Source organism: Durio zibethinus, chromosome 9 (assembly GCF_047325235.1).
Source record: "Durio zibethinus cultivar Kanyao isolate XHJ-2024 chromosome 9, ASM4732523v1, whole genome shotgun sequence".
Taxonomy (NCBI): Eukaryota; Viridiplantae; Streptophyta; class Magnoliopsida; order Malvales; family Malvaceae; genus Durio; species Durio zibethinus.
In genome coordinates this window covers 6442704-6454463 of record NC_143170.1, presented here as the reverse complement: position 1 = coordinate 6454463, position 11760 = coordinate 6442704, and the positions used below count along the sequence as shown (strand labels likewise).

Sequence of the window (11760 nt, the reverse complement as noted above, 5' to 3'; positions counted from 1 at the left end):
AAATAAAATATATCATTTATTTAAAAATATTTACAAAATGACACTTTGAAAATTATTAATTTCATTTCTTTTTTTTTTTTGGTATAAGATTCATAATATGACGTGGTTAAATCATACTGCTCACGAAATAAAGATGACAGAGTGGACAAGAAACAGCTGTCTATCCTCACTCTTTTGGCTTTCTCTAATTATTAATATTATATTTTTGTACGAACAACAGAAAAAATAATATTGATTTTGTAATTATAATACTTTTGGGTTTCGTAGTCAAACAAACGAAACCTTGGCAAAAATACTAAGTTTTCACCCCAAGAAGATAACGCTTCGCATATTTTCGTAGCCACTAGTCTGACGGGATGGCCCTTCACTTTATTCAATTTCATGATGCCAATTGCCACGCAGCCAGTTATGGCGACCCAAAGAAGGGAAAATGGTGTGAGAAACTCGTGATTTTTTGTAATGCAAATGTAACGTGCGTGTGCATTTGTGACCTGCCCGCCGCCGATGCCCCACCCTCCACCCCCCATGCAAGACTCTCGTGAATGCCTTTCTGTCACCTGCCTTTTGTGGGCCATCCCACTAAACAAAACAACACCACCTCAGTACGGCTAACCCAATCATCAATCTCCACTTAAATGGATGGAACAACTATTTTTTGCCCGTGTGTTAGAGGGATTGGATCATTAAATTAGTCTTGATTTATTGACAAAATATAAAATTATAATTTTAATAATCAAAAATTAATTTTTAACTTTTAAATATAAAAAAAAATTAGTGAAAGAAATGGGCATGAGAGTTTTCTTATGAATTGTATTGATTTAACTTCCATGTTAAAGATATGCAAATTTTATTAAGGATAATTTCTTTTATACGTGTAATTGCGTCAAAGTTAGTTGGTTTTTGGTTTAATCAATCTTTTTATTTTTTAATTTTATCTTTCTCTTTTTAACTTTAAATTTGAAAATTCAAAATAAAATTTTTAAAATTTAATTATTATGAATATCACGAAATATCATATTGATAATTAAGTATATATTTAAAGATTTTGATTAAAAAATATTTTATACATTGACTAAAAATTCAAAGCGCGATGGTAATAGTTTCTCATTCCTCATATTTTCATATGAATTCAATGTCAAATGAGAACTTTTTATTAAAGCTAAGGATAATTAAAATTTTTTTTGATTAATGGATTCTTATAAGCTCTTAATAAGAATAGATAAAAATACCATTTTAGTAAAAAAAAAAGTTCATTTAATACAATGTTTCAATAAATTCAAGATAAAATAATGCATTAATTATAATTTTTTATATAAATGCCACCTTAACAAGGGTTAATAAGTAGTTTGTTAAACATTTTTAGTTTATAAATGATTTTTATATTGAATGCATTATTATTTCAAAATAAGATATGATATTGCATTAATTTAAGTTTTTAAAATTAAACTTTAAGCGTTGTTTAAGACACTTATTAACATTTCTAATGATTAAAACTTATATTTATTTTATAAGTGATTTTTTTATTTAAAAAAATGTTTATTTTTTTTAGAAATCCATCTTAAGGATCTAAGCGTTGCTCTTATGCAACTTAAATGAAAGTAAAAATTTAAAATTTAATTTAATTAATTTATATACTCACATTTAAAAAGTGGTACATGATAAGTTAAAGATTTGAATTTTACACTTACAATTATTTTCATTATTCCTAAGTTACGATTTTTTATTTATTAAAAAACCTTACATAGAAATAAAGAAAAAAAATCCTTAATGACAAAGGCAAGCAATGGTTGGCAAACCAGCTAAATTTGTTAAATTTAATAATTTAATAATTTATATCATATAAAATATTAAAATTTATTTATATATATTATAATTTGTGTCGATATAAAAATATAAAATATATATTTTTATTTTATTAAATTCATACATAATTATTATTAAAAATTTTAATTTTATTATATTTATATTTTTTTATTATATTAATATAATATTATCATATTATATTTTAAATTATAAAATATTTAAAGTGATATTTTTTATTCACAAGAGAAAAGCAAGCAATTCCGTATGTGGGTTGTATGGTGCGCAAAAAATTATCATTCTCTTTAACCTCGATCGTTCGATTGTGAGGGACAAATTATAGCTGTTGGATGGAGTCGATGCGGCAAAGTGCTTTTGCAAGTTGTAGTAACGCAAATAAAACTACATTATCAAAAAGTAAAATTACAAAAAGTGTGGATTTAAAAACTGTACTGATTGTTACCGTTAAAATAATTATTTATTAAAAAAAACTATCATTTTAATAATTATTTCTATCAAATTAGATTTTTTTTTGTTTTTAAATCAATTAATAGATTTTTCTTCGTAGAGTTTAAGGAAAAAGGTGTCGATTAAAAAAGCAAATTATCTGTTTATCCTCAAATTTATTTGTTTAAAACATAAAGACATGAACAAATCTGAATAAAAGTAAAATAAACATAAAAAATTTTTACAAATTAAATTAAGGTTCTATTTAGATGAACTTTGAAATTAGTCGTTATGAGATTAAAAATAATAATAAAATTTATTATAATTGTGATTAAAAAAAATTATTATAATTATAATTAAATTTTTTTTAAAATTTATGTTAACTTGCTCTCACTAAAAAATTGATATTTAAATTCGATTGAAGATACAATGAGTTTAATCCCATCACATTAAAAATACGATATGATTCGAATAACTACTAAATCATGTCATGATTTTTAAGATAAGGATAAAATTAGACTCAACTTTCAATTAAACTAGAGAAGAAACAATAATAATATATATAAATTGTCCCTATAAATTTCAATTTGCTTAAATGATAATTTTCTGTCATATCATCAAGTCTATTATTTATTTAGATGAAATTCATCTTCTTCCCTACTTTTGTCAGATCTCAAATCTCATTAAATTTATAATTACTGAATGTTAAGGTTTTAGATCTCTTTTAACTTTTCATTTTGAGTTTCAACTTTAAACCATGTTATCAATAAAAAGGAAATATATAAATACTTAGAAAGAAAACATTGGAGTCGGTCCCAATTTTTGAATGAAGGACAAACTAGTGAAATAAAAAACTTATTTACTTTGAATTCATAGGTTGCATAATAAATTACATCGTCATTTTTGCTCATAATTGATTATCCCTTTCTCATGCCACCAATCAATGAATGTCGAGTCAACTGTTGGAACCAATTACAATGCAAGAAATCACTTGAGAAACCACTCAACTATTGAAAGGTGAAATAATGCCAAAAAAATGACCAAGTAACTCAAAAGTATAAATAATTAACAGTTGTTTAATATTATAAAATAATCATTTTATTATAAAATATTTCAAAAAAAGCTTTTGGGTCCGAATTTTGAATTAAAGTTTTGAAAAATTTTATAAAATTGATTAATTTGAAGAGAATTAACTAGCCGGAGATTTAAGACCAAGGTTTTTAAAAAATGGCCTGACCTCTTTTATGAATAATATCCTAATTTTGTTTACATTTATTATTTGTATTTAAGTAAAAGTACATATAAGTTAAATTTTCAAATACATTTTTATTATGTAATTTTTATATATTTAATTTTCATAATTAATAAAATATGATTATATCAATATTAATACATACATTTAAATGTATAAAAAATAAAAATTATTGAATAGTTTTTATTTAATATAATATAATATAATTTAAAATCATATTTTAAAATTAATTAAATAAAAAAAATTTATAAAAAACCTCTCAATGAAGTGAGAACATCAGTCTAATTTTAAAATAATTTTAATTTTAATTAATTTACGTGTAAATAGAAGAGTGAGTGATGATAATAATTTTGAGTTTAAAAAGCAAATTGAAAGAATAAGTGAAAATCTGAATAATCCATATGATTACAACTCAAACTTAAATTTATTAAAATTTTAGTTTTATCTTTAAAACTTAATTTGATTTAAATAAGTAAATATTAATAAACATAACACAAACTATTACTCTATTTAGTAACTTTAAGGGACAATAAAAATAAAATCTCTCATTACATATTTATGTATTAAAAATTAATTTAATTAAAAACAATAAAATATAACATAAAATATCTTCCGTTACGTCCTCTTTTCTTTCTATAAATGATTATTGTTACATTGGAACAAGGGAACTCCTTTGTCAAACTGCGCACGTGCGCTCATCTACTTGTTGGAATAATGGGTTTTATGCGTAACGTAGGACAGCGACGCGCCTCTCTCTCTTTCCATATATATATTTTTTAAATTAAACTAAACTTTGCACGGTTGGTTCCCCTTCTCTCTCTCTCTCTCTCCACGCCCTTATCTTTTTCCTCTTTGATAATGATATCGCAACTCCCATTCTTTTGGCTCTTTCCCCTTCTTTTCTCGCTCTTTCCATTCCACCTTTTCTTCTTCGTGTCGTTTTTTCCTTCTTTATCATTACCTTATCAAATGAAATCTTTCAAATGGTTAAAAAGAAACAGAATTGTTTGATTAAGCCTCTCTTTTATTTTTCTTTTTTGGTGGTTCTAAATTTTTTACATGGATTTCATTACTTTTACCTCTGTAACTAAAAGATGATAGTGATTGGAAAAGTCGGATTGCAACGGCAATGATTCGTATATCAACTTCTAATCTTATAATCTTTGGAGGGTTTCTTTTTAAGTCATGTTTGCCTTTATTCCCTCTCATTCTTTTTTTTTATTTTTATTTTTTGATAATGAGTTATAAAGTTCCAAATTATGATAGATTCACTTCTTTATTCTCCCACTCGTGTAGTCGATGACAAAGGTAAAGCAATATCGTTGCAAAAGGTAACAATGTTAATTAAAGTTGGTAATTGTTGTTCTAGAAAACCATGCATATATACATCTTAATTTTGTAACTAATTAAGCAAATGAAGCCATTAAAAAAAACCCATTAAAAAAATTTTCATCATATAGGGGGGAGGGGGGTCCAAGAGGGTGGATGTTTCAGACACTGACCCGCATATGGGGTGGCTGAGTATGGTTACGGTCCTACCAGGCAAAAGCTAAACCGGCACACCACATGTTGAAGCTTTCAAGTAGGTGAGGATTTGATCCAAAATTTATAAAGTTCATAAATAAAATCTCGATTCCATCCCATCTTACAAAAAATTAATTCCACTACCCATATGTTTCTCTCAACACTATTCTTTTTCTTCCCCCAGAAAAAAAATGCGAGGGAGGAGGGATCTCACAGATACATGCATGGCATGCAGATGCCTTGTTACCAACCGCACACCACGTGCTTCATCCATCCCTCCTTATCATGTATATAAGCTGGCTTTCTTCTGAATCACTTTCCAAACTCAATTTACTAACAATTTGCCAAAAACTAGATTATGAATCTAAATTTGAATCAAAAGTATGTTTGTGATCGAATGGATTATAAATTAAACTTGAGTCGTTCAAGATGCTTTACCACTCTGAATTTTTTTTCCCCCATCATTTAGTGGATTAATCTTGACTAACAATTCAAAAGTGAACGATATTAGAATAAGGAATTCCACGGGCATGGTACCATTTATGAGATGGACAATATTCCATTAATGGATGGGCCAAGCACTTTAGTCCATGTAACTGAAATGGAAGTATTATGAAAGTCAAAAAAAGAGATTAGCATTTAACAGTGCTGCAAATGCAACTTTAGCCTTGTGGGGAAGACAAATAAACATCAGCTTCAGCCGATTCTTATCGCCAGTCATGTAACTCATGTTCATTGAACAACGAGGATGAGCCCAATAATTTGGGTTACCCCAAGCACGATGTAGGAGCCTGTAACTGCTCCAATCAAGCCGATAACTTGTCATCTCTGAATTCTGATGGATTGAGAGAGTCTAGTCAGGACACATCCAAGAAAACTGGGCCTGACAGGCAGGCCTTCAGGGTAGAATAAGATCAGCTCTGACTCTGGGAGCATTTTCGACGTCTTTCAATTCGAGATAATCTTGGTCCCTCCATGTCTATACTTCGAAAAATCTAAGCTCTGCTAAAACTCAAAAGTAAATTACCTCTTCAAATGACCACAATCATGGTCATGGCCTCACCAATCTCAACTTCCACATTCTTGTGCACTTCTTCCGTTGCCTCAAAGTCAACCACCTGCTATTTCTCTCCTTTGGTTTCATATCCCAAAGCCTCGAATTTCAGTTTCGCCAAGTGGTTTCCTCAATTGGATCCAGCTCTTTTTTGTCAATGGAGCGGTCTAAAGCATCTGGGCATTTCAATCTCACCAAAATCTCTTAAATTAGGTACCTTTTGTTGTTTCCTTTTTAAGCTGTATTTTTTTCTTTAAAGATAATTTATTTTGATTCTTAATTATGTTTTTTTTGTTTTTTATGAATGATGGTGGTGCAGAAAAAAAGGGGAGATGTAAAGGTAAGGTGGTTCAAGCATCTCTGTTTGGAGTTGGAGCTCCCGAGGTTCTGGTTATTGGGGTAGTAGCTTTGTTGGTGTTTGGTCCCAAGGGTCTGGCTGAGGTATGTTCTACCTCTATATTTAGGTTGATTCATTGATATTTACATGTTCTTTCAATTATAAACAAGAACACATCACTTGTCCCTTTTGTGGCTTGTAATATTTGATGATTTTCCACACTGTTTGTTTATGTATTTTCATGATGGTATTCGATTTAGGTAGTTCTAATCTTTGGAAACATAGGTCACTTGGCAATTATTTTCAAATATTAATCTCTGATAAATACTTCAAGTAATGAACAGCCCGAAACAGATGGTATACGATCTAACATAAGTCAGGGAAAGGTATGGTGTTAGAATTTTAGTTTAGGGATTGGGAGGATAAAACGTTTTTCCAGAAATTTGAGCGGTTCTAGTGTTGGATTTTCTTGAGAAATGATTTTAGCTTTGCCTGAAATCGATGTGGTTTCTTGTCGACATAGCAGTTTTGAATATTTTGAGATTTCTTAGATGAGAATCCACTGGACCATCTAAATAAATAGACGGCTTCTTAACATCTTAGATGATAAAAAGATCATTGATAATCCTTCTGATGAGATGAAAGTCTTATTTTGTTCTATCAACAGACTAAAATACACTGTTAGCTGCTGTTACCATACTTAATGTGGTGTCTTTTGACAAGATAATGCGTAATTCTCCTTGATGAGAAAACCTTTTCTTCGTGTGACAGTCTAAGCCCAATGAATTCCGATTGTTGATCTTTGTTGACTTTATGGCTCCCATGACTATCCCATTGTCTGGCAAGAAAAAAACATTGTGTTACCCTATTTTAAACTCTTAAGTTCCGTTGTCCTCTCCGAGCTCTTGCTAACTTGTGCCTCCCTGATGGGCATGCTTGGGGGTCTTTAGTGATACATATCTTTAGGATTAAGTGTTATGTCTTTACCTGAGATGAGATCCATCTTGTCATTTTACTAAATGGCTCGATATTTAGAAGTATCTAACTTGTGGAGACTGTAGAGTTAAAAGATGTATTGATATTGCTATATATAAAATTTTATCAATTAGACTCCACGTTATTAAAATATGAGGGTTGAATACTTCCTTTACTATTGTGATAAGGGTCTGTAATCAATTTTTAGGTATGATGTATCCACAAAGTCCGAAGTGCCATAAAGGCATTAAAAGAAGATAGGTTGGTGCCTGGCTGCTCTGATCCTTTAAGCAAATGTTGCATCGTGTTACTTATAAAGGCATCAAGTTTTTTTTTTTACAACTGCATAGCAATCATTTTGATGCCTTTCTGGAAGTTGAATGATTATTATGGGAGTTTAACAAGATTTAATTATTAATTGTTGGTGCCTGGCTGCTCTGATCCTTTAACCAAAAGTTGCATCGTGTTACTTATAAAGGCATCAAGGGTTTTTTTTTTTTTTTTTACAACTGCATGGCAATCATTTTGATGCCTTCCTGGAAGTTAAATTATTATTCTGGGTGTTTAGCAAGATTTAATTATTAATTGTTTAGGCTGCATTTAATTGTTTCTTTTGCTACTTATTTTAAATGATGAAAAATAGAAAATAGAAAATTTAGTTTTGGGGGTAAATTCCACTTATGATCCCTAACCTTTTATCAGTTTCAGTTTAACCCGTAATCTCTAATTGTTTCATTTGGGTCCCTCACTTTTCAAAATGGTTTTATTTTGGTCCTTTTGTCAAATCTTGTATAGAATACATGATTTTCCTTTTATATGAGATAATTATGTTTAAATATGTGTCATATTCGAGCTGCATATTCATTTTTAGTTGAATATGATTTTCCTTGTACCATTCAACGTATTCTTTATAGCAACTTTTGAGGAAGCAAAAACCAAGTACCAAGTAATATGCAACCAAACAGAACATTATATAGTTAGGATAATATTCTGTTCAAGTTAAAATCCTTTTGGCATCTCAATGGCCTACTAAAGTGCAGGTTGCTCGGAATCTGGGAAAAACATTGCGTGCATTTCAACCCACCATTAGAGAACTTCAGGTATGGTATGAGTCCTTTGGTTTAACTTATATCTTTACCTTTTGATAGCTTTGTCCAATTGTCCTTGACTTCTTCACCTTTCTTTATTTCTGTGAAGGAAGTTTCAAGGGAATTCAAGAGCACCCTTGAGAGGGAGATTGGTCTTGACGAAATGTCAAGTTCAACACAAAATACACTGAATAGAAACAGCCCCTATCTAAGTAACCCTACCCCAACCCCTTTATCAGTTACCAGCACTGAGGAATCTGGTGCTAAGGCTGACCCCAGTGAGTGCTTTATATTCTTATATTTAAGGCTATTAGTGGCATGAATTTGTCTTAGGGTTTCTGGTCCTTCATGAGATTTTTCCTTCGAATCTCAATTATCTTATTGCTTGATCTCTTACCTTGAAGCCTGTATTAAATGCTACGCAACAGTGGTCAATCCTGCTGTTTATGGCTTAGTGGAGTGGTCTTTCTTATTCCTTTTCCCATTCTCTCTATGTCTTTCAAAGAAATTCAATGAATCATGCAATTTGTCACCCAACTGCAGATGGTACTCCATCCCTGAACGAGGCTTATACTAGCGAAGAGTACCTAAAGATCACAGAAGAGCAGCTAAAAGCTTCTGCTTCTCAACAGCAGGGCCAGACTACCTTTCCTGGAGAAAGCCAGTTAGAATCCCAAATTCAACATGAAGGTTGGTTCTTCTTCTTCTTCTTCTTCTTCTAATTCTCTCTGTCTTGCCTCTCCCTTTCTCTATGTGATGTTATTTGTGTAAATTGGTGACAGCCACTGCCAATGAACCTGCTGCTGCAATGCCTCCATCTCAGAAACCTGAAAGCGAGACATGAAATCCTATGAAAGCAGACCCGAAGGAAATATCTAATCCATTAATTTTTCAGAAGCCTCAGAGAAATGGATTCAACCTCCTGAAAATATATAAATGGAGAAGGAAAAGTCATGCTTGTCCCTCTTTGTTACAGGCTGAATGTTGTAATCAGGTGTTATTGGGTTTGAAATTTAACTATGGGCCTAATTTATTTAATGTTAAGCTGTTTCATGTATGACCAGTGCCAAGGCCTTTATGCTCTTGTTTTATTTCCAGCTGTTAGTTACAGATTAGGCAAATGGAGTGTGAGAGCACTGTAAGAACCTCGAAATGCAGCTGTCATCAGTGTTGGCTCAGCATAAAGGGGAGCTGGGGGTATTGTGCATGATATTCAGTTTAGCAATATCAAAAAGAATTCTCTCTTTCCAAGTTCACCTCTAATTCTATCTTCTTCCTCTATTTTCTGCTTCTTCATTCTTTATTCTCCTTCTCTGTTACTATCACTTTCTGTTGGGCAATTTGGCTCATATCACTCTTTTCCTTCAAAATTTTGGTTAAATGACTGTAGAATAGTTCTTACAAATATCTCTAGTCACCAATAGTAATTGTATAACGTAATTTCATCTAAAGTAGATGCTGACTTTTAGGATACTGAAGGTGAATCTTCTTTTGTTCATTTCTGGATATGGTTTTCTGCATTTCAGCAAAAAACTATGTTCGAAAAACATGTTGTCTCATCTACTGAAAGGCTTTCAGCAATAATTACTGGAAACAGTATATCGAATTTAGTTCGTTTTTTTTTTTTTTTTGGGGGGGGGGGGGTGGGGTTGGGGAGGTCCTGTGGCAGGTAACTTGAGATGAACAAAACATGGCGTTTCAGGCAGTTGGAAAACATCTTAGATAACTTCAATAGAAACCAATAGTAGTAACAACATCAACCAAAAGGCAAAGAACGAGAACCGATCGTTCTGTTTTGGTAGTGCCTCGGTTGTGTTGGCTTGGAGAAACGAGCCGAAGGAAAAAGAGATGTCCTGTTGGTACAGAGAAATCACCAAAAGGTGTTGAGTTAGGTTTACTTTTACAGAAAGAAAGCTGTGATCTGTCATTTTTGGCAACCGAGGTGAGGAAGTACCACGTTGCGAATTCCTATAGTCCCATTAGATCGGGATGAATTTTTATTTATTTTAAATTTAATTTAATTTTTTAATTATAAAATTTGTATTTGTATTTGATTTAATTTTTTTTATTTTTTCAATACTTGAATCTAATTCAAAATTTGATATTATATAAATCGTATTCGATTCGATCTAAAATTAACAAAATATTTATTTTTAAATATAAATATATAATTATATATAAATAAAAAATTAAAAAATAATTTTTAATATAGTATCGGATCAAGTTAAATTTACCTAAAATTCGAATTCGATCCGATTCAAAACTTAATTTTCAAAAAAAAAAATCGATCTTATGAGGTTGAGTCGAAATCCATCGAATTTGGATTGAGTTGTCAATCCTAACTTTGCCAAATAAAAATATGAAAATGGGTGATAATGAAAATTTTATTTATTTAATGATTAAGTTATAAAATAAAAATAATTATATAATTTACTCATTGAATTAATAATTTTTTATCCTTGTCCATTTTTATCATTTTTATCTAGCAAAATCTAAAGATTACTTTTAGATGGATTTAAGTTGCAGTTTTACAATACGCCGTACCTATAATAATAAATAAATAAATAAATAAAAATTGTCTCTAAGTTTTGCTTTTTTAATTTGCTCAATACCTTTTCAATGTCATGAAAAAAATGAAGGATAAATTTGAAAAGAAAAAAAAATTAAAGCTTCTCCATAAGCTTTTTCATTATTATTTTTTTATAACTAATTTACTATCCATGTGATGAATTAATTATTTTTATTTTATTTAAATTTAAATAAAAATATAAATTAATATTATTGAATTATTTATATATTTAAAATATATAAATAATATAATTAATATAATTAAGAATATCAAATTATAATAAAAATAAAAATTTTAATTAAAAAATTGACAAACTTTAAAATTTATAATAAATAATATTGGAGGAAGAAAAAATATCCAAAAGATATTGCAAATAATATCATTAAGTATATCAACAAAGTATTAAAATAGAAACTAAACGTTTTATCACTTCAAATGAACTTTATTTAATTTGCATCATGTCCAGCTTCTCTTATCATTTTTATATACCTACAGATTTATGTAATTTTAAGATAAGTTTTATTTATTTAAGAGAAATAATGATTTTAAATGTTTAAATAATATACATAATAACTTAGTAGCATGTACATATTTTTTTGGTAGGAGTTTTAGTAATATCATGATCTTTAGCATCTATATGATTTCTCAAATACTTATGCCTTTCAATTGTTTTGGGGTTGACATCTAATACAAAATTATATTCATGTAAAAATT

General features: G+C 29.7%; 1 protein-coding gene across 1 annotated transcript; it reads left to right on the top strand.

The window, feature by feature from the left end:
• The first annotated feature begins 5963 nt into the window (after nucleotides 1-5963).
• On the top strand, nucleotides 5964-9740 carry LOC111309832 (sec-independent protein translocase protein TATB, chloroplastic-like). The gene is made up of 6 exons (XM_022908836.2): nucleotides 5964-6290; nucleotides 6397-6518; nucleotides 8430-8489; nucleotides 8587-8755; nucleotides 9021-9167; nucleotides 9260-9740. The coding sequence occupies exons 1-6, from the start codon at nucleotides 6059-6061 to the stop codon at nucleotides 9319-9321; spliced, it is 792 nt and encodes a 263-aa protein (XP_022764571.1). The 5' UTR covers nucleotides 5964-6058; the 3' UTR covers nucleotides 9322-9740.
• Nucleotides 9741-11760: the final 2020 nt, after the last annotated feature.

Excerpts from the sequence above, each read along its gene's own strand:
- LOC111309832 (XM_022908836.2), top strand. The coding sequence starts at position 6,059 with ATGACCACAATCATGGTCATGGCCTCACCAATCTCAACTTCCACATTC. Across the intron at positions 6,519-8,429 it reads GTCCCAAGGGTCTGGCTGAG|GTTGCTCGGAATCTGGGAAA; the intron begins GTATGTTCTACC and ends ACTAAAGTGCAG. Across the intron at positions 8,756-9,020 it reads TGGTGCTAAGGCTGACCCCA|ATGGTACTCCATCCCTGAAC; the intron begins GTGAGTGCTTTA and ends ACCCAACTGCAG.